Raw genomic sequence first — 23,275 nt, forward strand, 5'->3', positions numbered from 1 at the left:
ACACTGGGACAGAACAGGGCTCCCCTACACTGGGACAGAACAGGGCTTCTCTAATAGCAAGGCAGGCTTAGTCTTACTAAAGAGAATAAAGCTTTCTTCTTACAGACTTGTTTTTAATTCACTTAGCAATAAAAGGGTAGAGGCTTTTTCTTTCTCTGTGCAATAAAGACTGGAGCTCACTTTTCATCCAGAATGAGTGAGCTCGTTCTGCCCTGGCGCTTGTCTTTGCTCCGTATACACATGTGAGTATGCAACTATCAGATAGTAAGCATGCAATTATCAGATAGTAAGTATGCAACTATCAGATAGTAAGTATGCAATTATCAGATACTATGCTGGGCCCAAGTGGTTTGAATGGAGATTTAAGAATGTGTCCACACGGGGGCATGGGAGATGGCTCAGTGGTTAAGAGCACTGACCGTTCTTCCAGAGGTCATGAGTTCAATTTCCAGCAACCACATGGTAGCTTCTTCTCTACTGCCCTCTTCTGGTGTGTCTGAAGTACAGCTACAGTGTACTCATTAAATTAAATAAATTAAAAAAAAAAAAAAGCGATAGTTCCTGATTTGTTTCCATAGGTGTTCTAACACTAGAAAGAACAGGGGAGCTGGATGGTCCCGCTTGTGGGGCTCCCCTCCACCTCCTCTTGCCAGACTCTTGGCTTCTAGGTTCCTTGGGGCTGGAGAGATGGCTCAGCGGTTAAGAGCACTGACTGCTCTTCCAGAGGTCCTAAGTTCAAATCCCAGCAACCACATGGTGGCTCATAACCATCCGTAATGAGATTGGATGCCCTCTTCTGGTGTGTCTGAAGACAGCTACAGTATATTCATAAAATAAATAAATAAATCTTTAAAAAAAAAAAAAGAATGTGTCCACATGAATCTGTATATGAATTATGTAAGTTTAATCTGTATTTGCCTGTGTAAAAGATTTTTCTTCTGCAAGCATGATTCTCTTCTCCTGGTTCAATAGTTTACTGTTCCAAATATCCCCCCCCCAACCCCCAGCCTAACAGGGAGAGGAATCTGGATAAGAGGGAAAAGGCTCTAACAATTAATCCTTTACTTAATTTCCCACTGCTTTAGGATGAGGTGCTAAATGCCAGAGACTCAAATTGCTTGCCTCAGAAGAACTCAGACAGGCAAGTCACCTACTGCAGCAAAGTGACTTAAACTTCAGATAAGTAAATGCTGTATCATTATACAGCAACCCTAAATAGCTCTTAAGAAAAGTCTTACACCCACAGATGTTCTTTCCTCTACTGCCTCAAGAGGAACCAACAAGAAAGAAGAACAGCCGGGGCTGGCCGCAGCAATGGGTTACTAGGATTACTATAGTAAGCGTGGCCATCTTACCAAAGCAATCTAAAGATTCATAGCAATTCCCACCAAATCCAACACAATCCTAAGAAAACTTGAAAGTGCAGTTCTCAACTTCATTATGAAAAAAACAAAAAACCCAGGATAGCTAAAACAACATTGTACAATAAAAAAACTTCTGGAGGTATCATGATCCCTGATTCAAGCTGTACTACAGAGCATTAATAAAAAAAAAAAACAAACACATGGTATTGGCATAAAAACAGACAGACTGACAACAGAATCAAAGCAAACATACAGAAATAAACCGACACACATATAGATACCTGATTTTTGACAAAGAAGCCAAAACCATACAATGGAAAAAAGAAAGCATTTTCAACACACAGGCCGGGTCTAGTTGTATGTCTGCAACTAAAAGACTTCAAATAGATCCATATTTATCACCCTGCAAAAAACTCAAGTCTAAGTGGTCAAAGATCTCAACACGAAACTGAAAACACTAAATTTATAGAAGAGAATGTTGGGAATACCCTTGAATATATTGGTTCAGTAGACAACTTCCTGAACATAAGAGCAATAGCTCAGACACTAAGATCAACAATTAATAACTGACACTTCATGTAACTGAAAAGGTTCTGTAAGGCAACAAACTGTCAATAGAACAAAACAGCAGCCTACAGAATGGGAAAAGATTTTCAAAATTCTAAATCTGACAAAAAAGTAATATCAAAATATATGAAGAACTAAAGAAGCCGGGTGGTGGTGGCGCACGCCTTTAATCCCAGCACTTGGGGAGGCAGAGGCAGGCGGATTTCTGAGTTCGAGGCCAGCCTGGTCTACAGAGTGAGTTCCAGGACAGCCAGGGCTACACAGAGAAACCCTGTCTCGAAAAAAACCAAAAAAAAAGAATTGTTCTATAAAGTCACATTACGGTCAAGTCTCTAATTTACCAAAAACTTTAATTAGAACAAATAAGGAAGAAAGACTTATTTCCTAAATAATCAGCTGGGTTTTCAATGATAAACTATTGTATTTAAAAGGGTATTTTTAAAAGCAGTTTTTATATACATATGATAAGAATATTTACTGTCTGTATACACAGATCAAGATAGAGAAACATGAGTAATAAAGACAAGGTAAATAAATAAATAAATAAATAAATAAATAAATAAATAAATAAATGAAATAAGGAACCAAAACAAGAGGGCATGCACCTGTGACCAGCACTTACAATTCCACAGGATCATCAGAAGATGGAGAGAAGCTTAGGCTGCCCAAACAGACCTGTCAGAAAGGAAGAAAGAAGGGAAGAGAGGAAAGGAAGAAAAGGAGAAAGTGTGGACTCTATTAAAACATAAACCTAAGCTGTATGCAGGCAATCAGATATTCTAAGAAAAATCAGTAGATGTCTCCTGAATTTCCCATCTGATACACTGTTCTCATGTTAAGTCTTGCCATCAAACTGAAAAGTTCCATACAAGTATGGAGTCCATACAAGTATGGAGAAGCATGTCTGTTATCCCAGCACTCTAGAAGCTGAGGCAAGAGGACTGCCAGAAGTTCATTGCCTTGAGATACATTATGAGTTCCAGGCCAGGCCAGCCAGGGGTAGAATAAGACATCTTTTAGGGAAAAGTGGGAGGAAAGAATGGAAGGATGTAGGGAGGGAAGGAAGGAGGGAGGGAGGGAGAGAAAGAGTGAGAGAAGCAAAGTCACCTGTATTAAAACATTGACAAGCTCTGTCCATGGAAGGCAATTCCATTCCATACAGGATCAAAGGTCTGGCTTTCTATACTTGGCCTTGTTTTCAGTCACAATCATATTCAACAAATCACTGATGCTGACTTTTCCAGTCAACCACCTTGGAAGATTCCATAACTCTCTATGCTGCCCCACAACCCACTTGATCTCCTGGTTTTATCCTTACTGGCTTCTAGCAACAGACTCAGTTCTAGTAATTGGCCATTCAGAACAAGTCCTAAAACATCCAAGAAAGCATGACATCTTTGAAAAGGGAACAAGAGACCCTAAACAGCATTCCTGCAAAAACAAAAATGTAAATGCCATAAGAGATGGAAAAGTGGCTCAGAGCCACAGGAGGCTCAGGGGAAATGACACATAAAGAGTAGCAGGTAATGCTGGCCCCATTGTCTGTTCAGAATCACAGGAAGCCAAAGAAACATGACACACAAATGTTAACAACTAATACTTAGCCAACTGGCCTTTCTTCTTTCAATATAAAGAGCACTGACAATCAAAGGTGATGGTGATGCACACCTTTAATCCCAGCACTTGGGAAGCAGAGGCAGGTGGATCTCTGAGCTCAAGGCCAGCCTGGTCCACAAAGCAAGTTCCAAAACAGCCAAGACTATACAGGGAAACCTGGTTTAAAAAAAATAAAAAATAAAAAACACTGACAATCAATTTTAATATCTGAAAGAGAGCTCTGAAAATTAAATAATAGTATTTGGTGATGGAGAAATGGCTCAGTGGTTAAGTATAACACTGTCTGCTCTTCTAGGGAATGTGGGATCAATTCCCAGCACCCTCATGGCAGTTCATAACCATCTGTACCACCAGCTCTAGTGCCTCTTCTGGACTCCACAGGTGCCAGGCATGCACATGGTACACAGATATACATAAAGGCAAAACACCTACAAACACAAAATCATAACTTTTTAAAAGTAAAATATACAAACCACAGTTCTTTATCAACATTAACTTCCTAATTTTGATCATCATATGGAAGTTACCTAAATAAATGAATTTTCATTGCTTTTAAGAAGTTCAAACTAAAGTACTGAAGAACTCAGGATCAATCATTGTCACTACAACTTAATCTCAAAAGGGTTTAGAAAAATGATAATAATATGGAAAGATACAAAGAAAAAATAAAATGCTTAAACATAGTAGTAAAAGCCCAAATCTGAGTGAAAAATATGAGAATTACTTGTAGCAGAATTATTTCCATAATCTAATTAAGGAAATAGCACAAATAATTATATGAGAAACTACTATCACTGGTTATTTAAAAATACAAACTAAAACTACAGTGAGACACTATTAAACCCCACAAAGAATCACTTAGCTGTGAAAGTTATGGATACCAACTGTTGAGGATATGAAGCTACTGAAACTCTAAAATATGAATCAAAGGAATGGAAAAGGGCACAGCAGCTTATAAATCCTCCAGAATGTTCTCCAGAGGTAAGAATATACCCAGCTCAGCTAGAAAAATGAAAACATAATCACACAAAGCTGAATACAAATATTCATACCAAATTTATACATTCACCAAACACTAAAGGCAATTCAAATGGGTAAAGAATGGTACATCTATATGATGAAATACAGTACTGCCCATTGTAAATGTCACTTTTATTTCCTCAGATGAGAGCCATACCCAAGCTGTGCAAATACACAGCTTAGGCTGGGCCCAGAGCATTTCCTTCTCTGTTCTAACTACCCCTAGGCCTAGGCCTAGAAGCTTCAAGCCTCTGTACAATCTAATCTTCTAAACTGACTGGCTCAGTCCAGCTTCTCTTGGTTTTTCAGAGTATGAGGCTCTGCTTGGCCTCATGCTAACTCTGGCAATCTATTCTAATCTTCTAGCTCCTTCTCATTCTCCGACTGATTCTGTCTTCACCTGTGTCTAGCTTGTTCTATCTGCAACTTGCCCCTGTAGAATTGTCCTGGTAAAACTGTCATATACACACATAATACTCACACCCCTCTCCCCCTTCCTCACTTCCTCCTTCCCTCCCTCCTGCCCTCTCTCTCTTGCCCTCTCTCACTATCTTTGCTCTTAAGTATCCTCTTTCCTGTCTGTTCTCCTTAGAGTTAGGCATAACCTATCTGTGACTCATTCTGTCAGATCTTTCTGATTCATCACTTCGTCTGCCCCTCGATTAGATGCCATTGTTTGGGATTAAAGGGATGTGTGTCTACATTCCAGTTGGATCACACAGACCTAGAAGTTCTTCTCATATGTGATGCCTTGCCTAGGCAACCATATTGTTGGATTAAAATTCCTCTATATCCATCAATAAAAGAGATAGAGCATCAATATCTGCAACAATATAGATGAATTCTAAAAGCATTATGCTATCTTGTTTTGTCTTTCTTTTTTTTTTAAATAAGGAATCTCACACATTGTTCCACATATCCATGACATTCTGTAAAAAGTTAACTAGGGAATAACAACAGATCAGTGGCTCTCGGGTGGACTGGGGGATGAAAAATTAAAACTGGCATGAAGACTGGTATGGTAGCCACATGCCTGTAACACTAGCCCTTGGGAGGCAGACACAGGATGATCACCTTTAGGTCAAGGCCACACTAGGGAGTTCATGAACTACATAGAGAGACCCTGTCACAGAACAAAAACAAAAATCAGGAAGATGTAATTTGTAGGTGGAAGATGATGTTGAAGCCTCGTTGACTCTCAAGTCTTAAACTGGAGCTGAGGAGACGGCTCAGCAGCTAAGAGTGCTTGCTGCACAAGTGCCAGGCCCTGAATTCAAATTTCCAGCACCTACATAAAACCCCAGGCATGGCTGTGCACCAGTGACCTCAGAGGTTTGGTGGCAGAGACAGAATGACTAAGGTTTAGTAAGACAAGTCTGTGTCAAATAGATAATGTAGAAAATGACGGAGCAGGATGTCCAACACCTTCTCTATATATGCAGAGGCTCTGACACGCAGGTGTAAGTGACGGACAGGATGCCCAACATCTTCTCTATATATGCAGAGGCTCTGACACGCAGGTGTAAGACACACACACACACGCACCTCTAAAGTGAACTTTACCATACAGGAAATGTTTAAACAAATCTTTTATATTCACAAAAGCTTTTCTGCAGATATTTTATTCTCATGTGAATAACAAAGTCTAGATAGATAGAATACTTTCATGTTATAAATGAAGCAGCAGGGATATAATAAATGAGTGGCCATACAAATTATATACGGTAGGACCAAAACTGGAGACTAGATAAACTGATTCTACTTCAAAGGCATCCTTTGAATTTCCTCGTGTCTCAGTCAATCTTATGGGGAAAATATGTTCCTAAAATCTGAAGAGAACCATATATAAGGACAGAATAAAAAGAAAGAATATTGTTACTGGAATAGGACAACTTAGCATTTGGCTGTGATTCTTAAGGAATTAAAAGTTCCTCACAGTAGAAGTTTGACTTATGATCCACAGGCAACAAATAATGATTCCTTCCATGGAACCTTAATCCTTTAATACTAATAAAAAGCACACAAGACCTTGTAGATAACTTTGCAGTGGCTGCTCCAGTAAAACATCATTGGTCTTCAGCACTGCCTTGGGCAAGAGGGCAGTTTCAATTCACAATGAGTTTTGCAGCTTTGAATAAACATTTTCGGCCGGGCGATGGTGGCACATGCCTTTAATCCCAGCACAGGCAGGTGGATTTCTGAGTTCGAGGCCAGCGTGGTCTACAGAGTGAGTTCCAGGACACCCAGGGCTATACAGAGAAACCCTGTCTCGAAAAACAAAACAAAACAAAACAAAACAAAAATTTTGAGTCCCAAATACTACTACACCCAAAGGTAGAAAAACAGAAAAGAATCTTTAAAAATAGCTTTTCAGTTTCAAAAACCAAAGGAAGAAACATCCTGTAAGTTTCTCTAACAAAAAACATTTTTAAAGTACATCTGTACCAAAAATAGTATACATCACCTAAAAACAATGGTGTGGTCTCTTCTAAAGTGGTCGCATTAGGATCTGCTCCAGCTTCCAAAAGAATCTGTGTGATTTTCCAATGTCCTTGACTCACAGCAAGATGTAATGCACAGAAGCCCTCAAATGTCTTTGTCTTAATGTAGTTTTCAGATGAATCTGTGGAAGAAGGGAAACCCATTAGCCAAAAGAGTATCAGTCCTACTTCTTGGGCATGAAGAACAAAGACTGTTGAGAAATTGAATGAAACAGTAAAGTACCAGTGAGTCAAGGGACAGTTCTTTGAGGAAGGACTCCAGTGTGAACAGCCCTTTGGCATTCTTGCCACAGAAACTATGCTCAAGTAATGTTACCACTCTCGTGGCATTGGGACCTAGGAGAAAGTGGCTGATAAACAAGGAGGACTAAAGTTTCATGCAACAGCCAACTTTGTTCATAGCATCAGATAGTCAGACAATATTCTCAGGGTTGAGAAGAGTCATGCTAATGTACAATTACAAGACAAGCCACACATGGTAAAAACATATTTTTCCATAGGGGCAATAAAGAGTTGTAATAAATAATCTGAAGTAAATTCAATCCTATCCACTAAACCTGGGAGGAGCACAAACACAATTCCAAGTTCTAAAGAAACTGACGCCAGGCGGTAGTGGCGCACGCCTTTAATCCCAGCACTTGGGAGGCAGAGGCAGGCGGATTTCTTAGTTCGAGAGTTCGAGGCTAGCCTGGTCTACAGAGTGAGTTCCAGGACAGCCAGGGAAACCCTGTCTCGAAAAACCAAACCAAACCAAAAACCAAAAAAACAAAACAAAACAAAAAGCTGACATCACAGGACTCTTGTCTGTTTTCTTGAGTTTTCTCACTACCACTCCGAATTCTCACACAACTTCAGGTTTTACAACTCTAACTTGTTGTGGAGCAGAAGAGGGGAGTGGCAAGAGCTGAAAGGCAAGGTTTGATTTAGATACACTGTCAAAGATTTGCTTAAGCAAGACTTAGTGAAATATTAATGAATGTGATTTTATTTCCAAATTTATTTACAATTTTCAATGAGAAAAATCTCTAGAACTACTTCCTTCTATTCAGTTTTTAATCCAACTTCACACGTGCACATGTGTGAGGAAAAGGGAATGATACACATATGTTAACACTGTCCAGGGGCCAGATGACAGGATTATCAAGTATTATCCTCAGGACACCATTTATCTTCTCTGAGAAAGGGAACGCACAAAAAGGAGCTCGACTGTTGGGTGCAAATCACAGCATAGCTTGCTTTATGCTCCATTCTCAGGAGAAATCTGAGTGTAAGACTAAAATGTTCTCAATTTAATAGCTGATAAAACAAACTGCGGGATTACAATGTCCGATCTCCTATCAAACAGTGGCTTCAGTGACGGCGAGAATTTGAAGCAGGACTTGCTTGATCCTAAAATCTCTGTGGGAACCTAATTTGTCCCTGTGTGAGCCCCAAGTGAGGACTGAAACCTTTAGTCTGCTAGTAATGGAGGTTTTTATCTCCTGAGTGTGACAGCTGTCTTTCCTCTGTCAAAGAGAGGATAGAGCAGGAGACAGATGATACAAGTTGGCTTTTAGTTGAGTATATGGTCTCTGCCGTTGTGTCTCAGGAACATTCTCAATTGCTGCCGCTGCTGCTTTCTTCTCCTTCTTCTTCTTCTTCTTCTTCCCCCCCTCCTTTTTCTCCTCCTTCTCCTCCTCCTCTTCCTCCTCCACCCCATCTTCCCCATTTCCTACTGTGTCCTGCCTCAGATCTCAAGCCCGGGAACCTTGATTACATCTCACTCTCTTCTCCCCAGCCCAGGCTGTAGGCATCTTTACTGACCCATCAGGGATAACTTGCGCATAGCAAGGTTTACATTATTTGGTGTATGTGAGGATCTCCTCATCAGGGGTGATATGTTTATATAAAGATAAAGAGATATGAGATATGTTCTATGGGTGTGTGTTGAGGTATGGGGGAAGGGGATGTCTCAGGGGGTATATGTCGAGGCATCTCTTCCCCTAAGGGACCAGTCATACAGCAGTATAGTATAGAATAGAGTTTATTCAGGGTATGAGGAGGAGAGTTAAGAGGGTAGTAGAGGCTGAGAGTGAGGAAGAGAGTAGAGAAGTAAAGGCCGGCCATGAGCATGTGGAGAGAGGGGGAAGTGAAGGAGGAGAGGCAAGGGGGACAGGGGGATCAAGAGAGCACAAGAGCAAGAACAAGAGAGCAAGAGGAGAAGGGGGCAAGTAGCCCCTTTTATAGTAGGCCAGGCCTACCTGGCTGTTGCCAGGTAACTGTGGGGGTGGGGTTTATACAGAATGCAACCAGATCTCATGGGCCAGAAGTTAGCATTCGAATACATAGTGATACCAGATCAACCTCCTACATTTCCCTCTTTTTGTCTAAATAAAAAGACCTTTTTTGGCTGGGCTGTGGTTGTGCCTTTAATCCCAGCACTTGGGAGGCAGAGGCAGGCGGATTTCTGAGTTTGAGGCTAGCCTGGTCTACAGAGTGAGTTCCAGGACAGCCAGGGCTACACAGAGAAACCCTGTCTCGGAAAAAACCAAACCAAAAAATAAAAATAAAAAGACCTTTTTCTCTTACAATAATAAACAACATACAGTAGGAACAATTGTGACATAATTATAAAAATCTATGGTGTAATATTTATATTCACAAAAGTCCAGTCTACTTATATTTCACAACTTAGAAGAAAGTATTCTATCTATGCTGTCTTGGTTAGTTTAGAGATCTGTACATAAATCATTTTCTCATTATCATCTTAAGCATTTACATTCTCTTTTATAACTTATCATTGCCATCCTTAAAACACCATTTATAATTTCCTCCAACCTTCATAAAACACCCTCTAGACCCTCTAACCTTTATCATCCTTAAAATAACTTAAGACTCCAAAATATTTTCTTAGACCACTTATAATTAAAGTTTAAATGTAAGACTATCTATCTGATTTTCAACCCCATCAGAGACCCGAGAAGGAATCAATAGTACCTGAGTAAGTAGAACATACAGACAAGCAGCTTCCAAGGCTATAGAAAAGACAGAGAAATGGCTTCCTGATCAGAATTGCCCAGAACTGTCTCTGTAAGACTGGTGTATCCATCTTTAGCCTACTGGCCTAGTGTATCTGACAGACATTTTTATGAAGCAGGAAATATGAAGTATTTGCTTACTCTGTCTTGGCAGAGTTCAGCAGTACACTTTGCCTGTGTTTATTTGCCCATTTTGGACAGCATTCTGTCTGCAGAGGGAATAAGGCATTTTCTTTGCCAAGTGGCAGCTTGCTACATTAGAAATCATCTCCTAATGGAGATTCTTCAATGCTCAACCTTTTTTTTTTTTTTTCTGAAGTCAAATGGGGTGCTGCCAGGAGCTGACATGTCTCAATGTCAAGAAGGCCTTACATTAGTAAAAACATCTTTAAATGCCATAATCCGAATCTCTGAGGTTTCTGAAGACCATCTATCTATTCATAGTATATCTGAACAAACAAATGTTGCTTGTTTCTAGATATTTATTATCTGCTCAACCATGTGATGCTGTAGACTAGTATCTGATATGACCATGAGTTTGACTGTGTGACTATTACATTGCATTTCTTAACCATTCCTAACAGTTTACAATAGCAGCTGTTAAAAGGACTAGGACTAAACCTTATATTTTTAAATGAGTTGCACGGGCACAATAGCTATACAAGTGTTGAAACATATATAAGTTATGAAGTACCAAAATCAACCTTAAGCTTTGTATCAAAATACAAAGATTTATACCAATGAAAACCTTAAACCTGTATCAATATACAACAATCCATATTAATGTAAACAAAAATGACATTTGAAAATAGTAATAGCTAAATTGAAGAGTAGATTCATAATCTACCCTTTTATACTATTCTTCCTATATGATATCTCTATACCCCCCTTTTCTTCTCAACCTTCTTTCTTTTATCTAAGAAAAAAGGTTAGAGAAGAGGAAAGGAGAGATGTCCTTGGGTCTAAGCCCCTTATTGTTTCCTACCTTTCCAAGACCATAACTATTTTGTAACTATCCCTTTAAATGACAATATATCCATAACTCATAAAATGACCAAAACTATCCACTTCAACCTAAGGGACTCGGATGATGGTCTTTTTGAAATTGCTTCCTGCTAATTTGGGGCATAAGATTTCTCTTTGGGGGCCCAAGAAAATTGGAAAAATGGTTAAGTCTTAAGAAAGCCAGCTGTGACATTTCTTGTCTACTCTTTGGATGCTGTGAAGGTTTAGATATTTATAAAGTTCTAGATGAATCAGTCTGTCAGGCTGGACAAAGTTGGTGGAACAAGGATGTCAGAGTCTCAGCATCTTCCAGGATGAACCTCATTAGATCCCATTCCAAGCTATTGGCATTTGGTCCTTTTGTTCTTAAAATATATGAACTATTAAATGTAACACGCATTTTTGTAATAACAACGTAGGGGATATGAAATGTACATAGATCAGATAAAAATCAAATTTTTGTTCTTTGTTTGAGCAGGTGAAAAACCTGCTCTTTCTTGAGCTAGTTTGTATTGTAACCAAAACTGCAATATAAATTTTTATCTATGCCATATGAAAGGATAGCATGATGAGTCTTGAGAACTACGGGGACTTTGAGGAACACAATCCATTGGCTATGTACAGCTGAAGTTCTTGCTGGAGACATATACACGTCCCAGTCAGTTTCAGAGTAGTTTCAATAGGGGGGTGTTATGACACATCTGTTATGACATTTTGGGCCTTTCGATTTTTCTTTTCCTCCTGTCTGTAGCCATGATCTTCTAGAGGCCTCCCTCTATCAAATCTGATCCTTAACAGTATGGATTGGATCCCCAAAGCCTTTTCTTCTTTTCTGTTGACACAAACTGAAAGCCTCTCTCCCAACATAATATACCTTTTGTCCAGAAGTTTGAAGTGTAAGTATAAACTGATCCAATCTGGCAGCCCCTTTTCATTCAGGTCTGCTCCATTTTTACTTTTTTCAAGGAGTATATAAAATATCATCATTATCATTGAACATATAATCATTTTATGTTGACAAATCAAAGCAAGACTGTGTGGAGTCCAAATAGCCTTCTCTACAGTGATATATATTTGTGAGTCTGCATTTCCACCTTGCTGCTGAGGTGTTCAAACCCCACCGATGCACAGCTCAGTAGAGGCAAAATGCAGGGACATTAGGCTGTGTTTTTTCCTTGCCACTTGGGTGCCAACATGCCACTCAGGGAAGGCAAAACACAGTCTAAGATAGGTGTTCCAACCCATATTTCTCTAGGTGAGAAACAGCAGGGGCTGAGACAGATGCTGTGGTTCTCAAACTCCTGGGTACCCAGATGCCACTGGGAACCTCATGGAGTTGAGAACATTGGTCGTCATCCTCCAGTGTACTTCCCACTGGGGACCTCGAGGAGTTGGGAATGGGAGTCTGCAGGACAGGGCAGAATCCCACTTAGCTCCAAGTGAGTGCCAAGACTTAGCCATGGCTCCTGTGTGAGGAAGGCTTCCCCTGTGGTGGTCCTTGATGAAGGAGACAGTTCTTGCTTGTCCCAGCTGTTTTATTCATTTTGTAGGAAGGGATGCCCAGAAAGGAAAGCTCATTGGTTAAACACTCGAGGCCTATCTAGATACCTCATTAGCATGGAGAAGTCCAGATTCTATGCTATGTGACTGGTTGTCATGGTCCTCTTAGTAGAAGATTGTGCACCACCTGGTTGGGAGCTAGTTTGAACTCTTGCTGTTCTCAATTATGAGACTTATTGGGGTTCTGAATGTGATATTACCTTACCAGTCCTTCTTTGTGGTGGACTGGTAAAAAATAAAGGAAATGTTGTCCATCTCCCACCTCCCATCCCTCACCCAATGCCCTTTTGGCTTCTATTGTAAAGGAACAACATGCCTTTTACCTAGGATATATGAAATTTTAACTTAGGTTATAAGTAATTTCTCACCCACGTTTGACACCAATTTGCTGTAGTTATTATTATTATGGGGAGTTTTCTTCACCTCCTTGTTACCTTATCTATTTATTAGGGGTTTCTACCAACTTAGACTATATTGTTCCCAAATAAAAGACACAAAAACCTTTAGATTTATAATAAGCTTCAAAATATTAGAGCTACGAAAGCATCAACTCTTTATACTGTTCTGTCTATTTCTCTGTGGTAAGCCCTGAAACAAGTACTTTATCATCTGTCTTCCCAGCCCTTGTATAATCCTTTTCTAATTTAAGATCATTATTTAGTAGTTAACGAAGATTGTGCTTATAAAAGAAAGAAAAAACATTTCAAAGAAACAGTTACTAAACAGTTACAAACAATTGACAAAAAGCTTAGGAGTTAATTGAAGATGAAAATTCTAATTTGGGAGGCAGAGGCAGGCAGATTTCTGAGTTTGAGGCCGGCCTGGTCTACAGAGTGAGTTCCAGGACAGCCAGGGCTACACAGAGAAACCCTGTCTCGAAAAACCATAAAAAAAAAAAAAAAAAGAAAATATAATATGATTTAAAAAAAATTGTTGCTAGAACTACTTGTTAGTTTTAAACTTGATAAAGTGACTCTGGTTGCTGATAATAGGTAAGGAAGGTAAAAATAACAAAAGAACTCAGGAGACAAAAAATAAAAGAGGACTAATATGAAGAGGAACATAGGGTTTTTGTGCAATAAAAACCATTCCTTAAAAGTTGGAAAAAGCAAAATAATGTGGCTACTGCTAGAAGCACAAAGAAGAAAGCACCTCCAAAGGAAAGCGCCAAGAGGAGACTCAGACACGATATCTGACAAGGATGTCTAGGCCAAGGCAGGTGGGGAAGAAGGAAGGATGTGCTCCAATACTGAAGGAAAGGAGGATTAAATCCATCCATTTAAATTTTTACACTGTAACATTTAGACGCATGTGTGCATGTGTACATGCATGTGTACATGCATGTGTACATCCATGCGTACATGCATCCGTACATCCATGTGTACATTCACGTGTACATTCATGTGTACATCCATGTGTACATCCACGTGTACATTCATGTGTACATCCACATGTACATCCATGTGTACATCCATGTGTACATCCACGTGTACATTCATGTGTACATTCATGTGTACATGCATGTGCATAGCATTCATGCGAAGATCAAAGAACAACTTGGGGGGTCACGGATCAAACAGGGCATCAGACTAGATAGCAAAACCATATCAATGGCCTCTTGTTTTTTAAATCAACTATGTAGAAGGAAGGAGGAATAAAAAAAAAGAATATAGACTGTGACAATAAGAATCTAGTTGTATTTAAAATATATAAACTCTGTAAGAAGGAAGGGGCAAATTAAGGTCCTACATACTTTTGAAAATTTTATGACTATAAATAATATGTAACTGTATAGTAGTCAATAGTGGGTTGGGTTTCTTTTTTTATAAGATAGAGATGAACAATTCTAAAACTATATTTATGTACAGACTACATCAAACAATGTACTGTAGATTTGCTGGAAACCGAGGTTTCATTTAAGCACTAGAAGAGCCAGAATGAATCTAGAATGCAATTCTAGTTTACAATCCTGTAGGCAAAAAAGTATTCTCATCCTACTTTAAAAAGTGTTCAACCTCTCCTCTAGTCACCACCCACCAGAGGTATTGGAAAAGAAAAGTTATTAGGATATGGGGAAAGTAGACCTGTTTACGAATATTTCTTAGGGGGCAATTTCAATCTTTATTGTCAGCGGTTCAATCCAGTAGCAAACACCACACAGGAATCAACAGCTGCAGTCCATTTCACTTGGCAGACACTACACACAAACCAACAGCTACAATCTAGTCCAGTCAACGGCCACAACACATAAATCAGCAAGGGCAGTTCAATACAAAAGAAACTGCAAGGCTCCCCAACCAGCCAAGTCCACAAAAGTGGCAAGAAGCCACAGGAACATCACAAGAAGTTCTTTGGCAGGTTTCTCACTATGAAGTCACCATAAGCAGAGCTCAGCATTGTAATGTAAGCCAAACCAATAAATGGGTGTCATCAGCGAAGTGAGGTGGAACAAGGCAAACCAATGTTCTACCTACCACTGTCTGTGGGGTCATATTTCTATTCCTTCTAAACATTATGTATCCTTTCATGTGTTTGCTATACAAAACATCCTTTCACGTGTCTGCTTAAGGAAAACATCCTTTCACCTGTGTGCCCCAAATTGACTTTTTCTGGTTAGAAGTTTCTACTTCACAGTCCAGACATTGGCACAAAACCATTTAAAAGTACTAACAATATACAGAAATAACTATAATTAAGCAATATATGTGTGTGTGTGTATGAGTTATAATCCATAATTTCATTTTCTAATTCCAGAAAGGGCTTAAAAGCAATCACATACCAGTGGTATTCAGTCCCCAGATCTTGGTTTAGAAAATAACTTTCCAATAAAAGAAACAAGGTCTCATAAAAATGGCTGATTCCAGCATTGGGTCTAAGAATATATAAAATGAACCTGAAGCATGTTTATAGGGTCACAAAGTAAAAGAACACTCAGAAAAGAAAAATCAAGTATTTTGAAAAGACACTGAAGCCTACCTAGCCAATAAGACAACAACAATAACACTGTATAAAGCTATAATCCAAAGTACACAACCAGTATCCCTGAGTCCATATATACACAAGTGGACGAACGATTGAATGAATGATGAGAAGAGATAAATCACTCAAACAAAAATCCCAGGGGTGGAGATTTAATTAAGTTGTCAGAGCACTGGCCTACCATGTATAAGGTCCAGGTTTCAATCCCCAGCACTAGGGAGTTTCCCTCCCTAATAATAATTTATGTAGAGATTCATCCCATAAAACTAGAGATTAATTATCACCCCTTAAGTACAAACTACTGGTACAATTTCAATACACATACATTTACTAAAGGAAACAAAACTTGGGACATGGGGCTAGGGGTGCAGTTCAGTAAAAGAGCACCATCTGACTAGCATGTGGCCCTGGGATTTGGTCCCTAGCATTACAAAAGAGAAAAAAAGAAAAGAAAAAACACTATTGTACAAATCTATTTATCTATGATGTAAAGAAAAAGAAAAAAAAGGCATATGTATGGAGGTCAGAGAACAATTTGAAGGAATCAGTTTTCTCCTTCCTAATTATGGCACCTGAGATCAAATTCAGAACAAAAGGCTTGGTGGCAAGCGCCTAACCCACTGAGCTGTTGAATCACCTCTCCCCTTTACTTCTTAGAATTCTCAAAGTAGAAACTCAAACGACTGAAAACACAAAGAAATGTTCTTCAGGGTTACATATATAAAAGCTATTTTAAGATTTTTATCTTACACGCATCAGAATAGGTAAGATCAATAAAACAAGTGACACCTCATGCTGGGGACAATGTAGAGTAAAGGGATTTATCATGGATTTCTGGTCGGAATGCAAACTTGTACAGCCATTATGAAGTGTAGTGGTTCCTCAGTAAGACAGAAATCAATCTACCTCAAGATTCAGCAACACCACTCTTAGCCATACACCCAAAAACAACAACAACAACAACAACAACAGTAGTAGTAGTAGTAAAAGGCCATTCCATTTTTCTATCAGACAAGCTGCTTCAGGATGGTGGAGAACATGGTAAGACCAGTGGATTCCATGATCGTGGGCCCACTGTCACAGTTCTTTGGCTGTGAAGTGAGTTCCTTGGTTAGAAGCAATACTGTCTGGAATACTTAGACAATGGATAAGGCATTCTGTCAGTCTATGGATGGTGGTTTTGGCAAAAGCATTACATGCAGGAAAGGCAAGTCCATAACCAGAATAAGTATCTACTCCAGTAAGGACAAATGGCCTTTCCACGGAAGAAGTGGTACAATGTAATCAACCTCCCACCTGTTGCTGGCTGGTCACTTTGAGGAATGGTGCCATATCTGGGGCTCAGTGTTGGTTTCTGCTGTTGGCAAATCTGGCACTCAGCAGCAGCTGTAGCCAGGTCAGCCTTGGTGAGTGAAGTCCGTGTTGTTGAGCATAACCTCCATCTTGGCCACCATGGCCACTTTGTTCATGTGCCCATTGAGCAATGACAGGGACAGCTGGGGACAGAGGCTGACTGTCCACACAACAGGTCATCTTACCCACTTGATTATTGAACTCCACCTCAGCTGAAGTCATCTTCTGGTGACCATTTACATGGGACACAAATATCATCACATCCTTTGCCCACTTGGAGAGATCTATCCACATACTTCTTTCCCAGATGTCTTTCTCAACAATTTTCCAATCGTGATCTTTCCAAGTCCCTGACCATACAGCCAATCCATTGGCTACAGCCCATGAGTCAGTGAACAATCGTACATCTGACCATTTCTTTTTTTTTTTAATTTATTTATTTATTATATGTGAGTACATTGTAGCTGTCTTCAGACACACCAGAAGAGGGCATCAGACCCCATTACAGATGGTTGTGAGCCACCATGTGGTTGCTGGGAAATGAACTCAGGACCTCTGGAAGAGCAGTCAGTGCTCTTAACCACTGAGCCATCTCCCCAGCCCACATCTGACCATTTCTTCTTCCAAACAAACTGCAATACCATGTGTATTGCCCGAAGTTCTAACCAAGATTTTCCTTCCCCTGTATCTTTCAGGGTTGTCCTAGAAAGGGGTTGTAACGCTGCAGCTGTCCGCTTCTGGGTGGTGCCTGTTTAACATGCAGAGCCATCAGTAAACCAGGTCCTCGTCTCCTCTTCTTCAGTCAGCCGATCATAAGGAACGCCCCATGAGGCTATAGACGCATGCTTAGCAGCAGATGGCATTGTAACAAGAGTGGAAACCATAGGCATTTGAGCAACTTCTTCACGTAACTTGCTGTGCCTTCAGGGCCTGCTCAGGCCTGATCACGTGTATACCACTTCCACGTGATCATAGACTGCTGCTACTGTCCTACTTTATGACTTGGAGGGTCTGATAACACCCAGATCATGATGGGCAGTTCAGGTCGCATGGTAACTTGGTGTCCTATTGTCAAATGTTCAGTTTCCACTAAGGCCTAATAGCAGGCCAAGAGCTGTTTGTCAAAGGGAGAATAGTTGTCTACAGATGATGATAGAGCTTTGTTCCAAAATCCCAAAGCTGTCTTCTGTGATTCACCTACAGGGGCCTGCCAGAGGCTCCAAACAGCAACCCTATCTGCCACTGACACCTCAAGTACCATTGGGTCTACTGGATGATATGGTCCAAGTGGTAGAGCGGCCTGCACAGCAGCCTGGACCTGTTAAAGAGCCTTCTCCTGTTCTGGGCCCCACACAAAGCTAGCAGCTTTCTGAGTCACTTGGTAAATACGCCTGAGTAACACACCCAAGTGAGGAAATGTGCTGTCTCCAGAATCCAAATAGACGCACTAAACTTTGTGCTTCTTTCTTGGTGATGAGAGGGGCCAGGTGCAATAACTTATCTTTTACTTTAGAGGGAATATCTCTGCATGCCACTAGACTCCTAAGAATTTCACTGAGGTAGATAGTCCTTGAATTTTGGTTGGATAAACAGTGTTTATATCTATTTAATCTATATCTATATCTATTTATAGATATTTTAGATAATTTATATCTATATCTATTTAAAGGATATATCACAAAATATAAAGCCAGTGGTCTTTATGTTCAATATGCTATATGCATGCAGAATCTTACTTATATAAAACTAAGCTAGCTCTCATTGCAGTCATGAACAAAGTGTCTCTGCTGTGGTGGCTACAGTTTCTATGAACTCTGTGTGCAAATCACTAATACTGCAGAAAGTTATGAGGAACTATCATCCTGAATATGAACATCTGAAGTACTCCCTGGGAGCTGCACAGAGTGAGCATCAGAGAGAGTGACTATCAGACCTTTAGAAAGACATGGGCTTGTGGACTTGGCCTGGAGACTGCCGAAGACACGAGCTCCTGCGCTAGGACCTTCAACCTCGATCTCCACTCAAGAGATTTTACATGAAAAGGATGAAGAATCTGACACTGACATTCATAACACTGACCACAAAGTCACAGAGGAAAGCCATGAGGACCAACATTTCAGAATTTCACAAGGATCAATGGAACAAAACTAAAAGAAAAACAACTGGATAGCTTCCATTGCCTTTGGGAAATCTCACTTGTTCTAGAAATCTGAAATTCTGTATCTCTATACAAAGAAACTCCTCAATGTGATTCCAGTTTTCTTCTACAGAGTAGCTTCTCTTGTGAGAGAAATCAAAAATGAAGTCAGAGTTAGAAGACGTGGAGCTGGTAGACAAATTCCAAGGCTCTGCCTTGTGTGTATGCAAGGAAGGATGCTCACTGCTCTGGAAGCTGATTACTCTGCAGCCTAAAATTTTAAGTTCTGTCACTTGAGCTCACTTCCTGTGAATAGAACAGAACTTATCCTAATAATGAATCTGGGTCTCTACCAAACTGGACCCATACACCCAGCTCTCTTAGCATTGTGTACTTCAATGAGTAATTTCCAAATACAGTTAAAACAGCAGGTTACTCTGACATATCACCTAGAATAATTAATAAAAATAAACTAAGAGACTAGGCATGGTGGTGCATGCCTTTAATATTAGCACTCAGGTGAAACAGGCAAGCAAATCTCTGAGTTCCAGACTACCCAGAGCTACAGAGCTACAGTAAGACTTTGTCTCTAAATAAATAAATAGGCCAGTAAGATAGCTTAAAGGGTACGAATGCTTGCTGCTGAGCCTGATAAGATAAATTTAATCCCCAGAACCTACATGATGAAAGGGTAGAACTATCTCCCTCTCTCTGAACCCACAGGCATATGATAGTATATGCATGCCTCACACACACAAATTAAATAAATATGTAACAAATAATGTGGCATAAGTAAACAAAGTATAAACACTTCCAGTATAAAGGGCAATATGTATAGATGTCTATATTGAATACCAACCAAAGGCAGAAATCTTAGCATCCTTAATAGGAGAGGTACTTATTTTAGGATTACAGAAAAGAAAACAAATCACTTATTACCATCTTCCTATTTTCCTGTTTTAATATATATATTTTTTTTTCTCCCATACCTTGTATTTACTTTACCTGTATGAATTAACATCTGCAAACATTCTACAGCATTGTGATAAGCTGCTTCATGAATTGGCATCCATCCCCTGTTATCAGCAACATCCACACTTCGACCTTTTTTGAGCAGTTTCCTTAAAATTTTAACATTGCCTTCTCTGGCAGCAAGTCCAACTGTAGAGCATGTGTCTGAGTAAGCCTCTGTAAAATCCATCCTTTTGATCAGTCTATAAAACAAGGCAGAAAGACAGTGCTACTGTCAGTAAAATAACACTAAACTAGATATCATTCCACCACAGTGGATCTGTCTTGTATTTCTCACATGAGAAAATTCGAGAAACTCTTCTTATGCCACACGCAGCGTCGGATACAGTCCAACCTGCATGTCTCTCTCGTCCAATCCTAGCAATATTGTTTAAAATATCAAGGGAGCTTTTACTGTTCTATCTTTCTCCCTCTGAAAATGCCTACCAGATCTTTCCAGCAGGCTACCTATTCACACCACACCAAAGCAGAGTCTACTGCTAAGAGAAGACTACCACTTGTGAATCCCATCTTACTACTCTTTGTAGGAAACAGCCAAACCCCAAAAGGCCTTTTAAAATAAAAAGAAAGGATGGTATGGTGTTGGAGGGATGTTTTCTTACTCTTGTTGGCCCTTTCAGGAGCTCCATCCTTGAACACATCCCACTGAATGAAACCAGCAAAGCCGACAGACAGCAGTCTTCACACACAAGTGTAAGGGTGTCATCACACTCACCTCCCTTCAGAGCTCGTTTCATGGTCTCTAGCAAGTCAAAGCCCAGACACAGATCTCAGTGTAAGACTCACAAACTAGTCACATATGTTGGGCGGAGATTTCAGGATTCTCGGGGGGATCCAGATGTCCCAAGGAGTAACCTTCTCAGCCCTATCCCCATCCTACTTTTTAGTTTTCCTAATAGCCCTTGGGGGAGGAGGGTTGTCAGAAAATGCCAGCATATCTAGCCCAATACTGATGAAAAACTTTCTAGAAACATATTCTAAGCAATTTATCAAAAACAAAACAAAAAAAAAAAAGGTTTAAGGAAAGACATTAAAAACAAGTATAAAATAGATTCAATAGTAAATTTACACTTTAATAAATTTAAACTTATGCATGGTCACCTTTAAAATAAAACTTAAAACTTTAAATGTAGAAGTTCATTCTATAGCAAGCAAACTTCTAATGTCTGCTATGAATAAATTAATCTCATTGGGTCAAATGCTCCATTAGAGTAAGTGAATATTTATTACCAAACACACATTAAAAATTTCAATTAGCAGTCATTTTTTAAGCACCAGTTAAGTGATCAGCAATGAGGACGACACAGTCTCACAGATGCTGTGTCAAGTTGTTTACAGTCTCATAGGAAAGATAAATATATGTGATTCAATACAGAAAATGTACATTATGATATGAAGTAAAACAAAATGAAAACCATATAAGCTAAAGAAGAATCTACTTCTCCTTGGTGCGGGATGTGAGTTGTCCCATACACTAACAGAGAACATTTCAAAATGAGACGACAGGCACAAAAGCATTCCTAGACAGAAGGAAAGTCATAAACCAAAGGGAAGCGAGTAAGCAAGGGGAAGGCACAATGAGTAAGCGAAACAGCTCACTTAGGAGGAAGGATTAGATAAACAAACAGCAGTAGAAAAATAAGACTACAGAGGTAGCTTAAGGCCAAACTGGAAGATAGAGAAATGGTAATCTATACTGAATCTTGCTAACTTCTTGCCAAAATAATTATATGTATAAATGAAAACAAATAACATATTGATAATGTAGTAAGTGTGTTTGCTTAATAAAGGAAAATATATTTCTATCCTGAAAACACACACAAGGGTATAACTATAAAAATATTTAGAGAACACCATTTGGGCAAAAATATGTAGCTATGATTCCCTTTCCAATGTACTGGCTTCTCTCTTGGTTACAAATAATGTTAGTGGATTCAGAACAATATATAATAACTTGAAGAGATAAGAGCACTTATAGCAATATCTCTGAGCTCTGTAAAAGAAAAACAAGTCCGGAAAAAATATGCTATAAGAACAGCAGCCTTGCCGGGCAGTGGTGGCGCACACCTTTAAACCCAGCACTTGGGAGGCAGAGATAGGTGAATTTCTGAGTTCCAGGCTAGCCTGGTCTACAGAGTGAGTTCCAGGACAGCCAGGGCTACACAGAGAAACCCTGTCCCCTGTCTCGAAAAACCAAAACCAAAACCAAAACAAAACAAACAAAAACCAAAACAACCCAGCAGCAGCCTTCCTTTCCATCTCTAACATCAAAATAGTCAACATAATCCATTTGTAAGACATCATCTTTACAATTCTCTAGTGACTCCAGAACAATTTGAAGATAATTGAGGAAATATGGATATGATAGATACTTGATAATACAAATTTTAATAATTTTCTTATATTTTCAAAGACATGTAGAAGAGTATTTAGTAGTAAAAAGTTATAACACATGCAACTTACTTCAAATGCATTAGCTGTTGGTAAATATTCATGACACGTTTACCATGGAAGGTACATGAATAGTAGTTACACTATTATAAGCTTTCCTGTGTATCTGAATTTTTCCAAATGAGGAAGATATTTAAGAAAAATGACAGCAAAAGAGGCTAAGAAAAAATAATTATGCCAGACATTGTGAAACCACAACTCAGAAAACCTATGGAAAGGAATGTTTATTCTTAAGCTGAGCTTTCCTTTGTAGCAGCTTCTGTTGACTGCTTTTCAAGGAATAGTCTCAGAGCCTATGTGTATTAGCATTCCCCTCTAGTAATGCTAAAGAGCAGAAACAGAACTCCTCACAAATGAGCAATCGCCCAGCAGTTCTAGTCTCATAGCTCCAGAAAGAACCACGATGGTTAAGTGAGACATAGAACTAACTCAACAGATGCTAGTATTTCTTAGGATGTTTGACCTCGTGGAGAGATGCATGAAACAAGTTTCTCCCCAGGAAAATTCACATCCAAGCCAATTTTTTTTTACAGTTTCAGCAGTTATCTCTTCAGCTCTTTCAAAAGCCTGTATAGGCTTCTGAATAGGAGTATATGAGTTCAGTGTTAGTTCAGTGTTAGGAACCTTTACCTAGAGTGTGTATTTTAAAAACCCTTACAACTTGCCGGACAG

The 23,275-nt window shown here is 39.4% G+C and overlaps 1 protein-coding gene across 1 annotated transcript in view; it reads right to left on the reverse strand.

The window, feature by feature from the left end:
- Asb3 (ankyrin repeat and SOCS box containing 3) overlaps nucleotides 1–23,275 on the reverse strand; it is a 95,178-nt gene that overhangs the window by 45,195 nt on the left and 26,708 nt on the right. Inside the window, exons 2-3 of the mRNA XM_028776903.1 lie at nucleotides 20,126–20,334; nucleotides 7,033–7,191 (exon numbers count right to left, since the gene is read on the reverse strand). Of these exons, the coding sequence (XP_028632736.1) occupies nucleotides 7,033–7,191; nucleotides 20,126–20,321 (355 nt within the window). The 5' untranslated portion in view covers nucleotides 20,322–20,334. The remainder of the gene's footprint in view (nucleotides 1–7,032; nucleotides 7,192–20,125; nucleotides 20,335–23,275) is intronic.

The sequence above is a fragment of the Grammomys surdaster genome, unplaced genomic scaffold (genome assembly GCF_004785775.1).
Source record: "Grammomys surdaster isolate TR1022 unplaced genomic scaffold, NIH_TR_1.0 67, whole genome shotgun sequence".
Classification (NCBI taxonomy): domain Eukaryota; kingdom Metazoa; phylum Chordata; class Mammalia; order Rodentia; family Muridae; genus Grammomys; species Grammomys surdaster.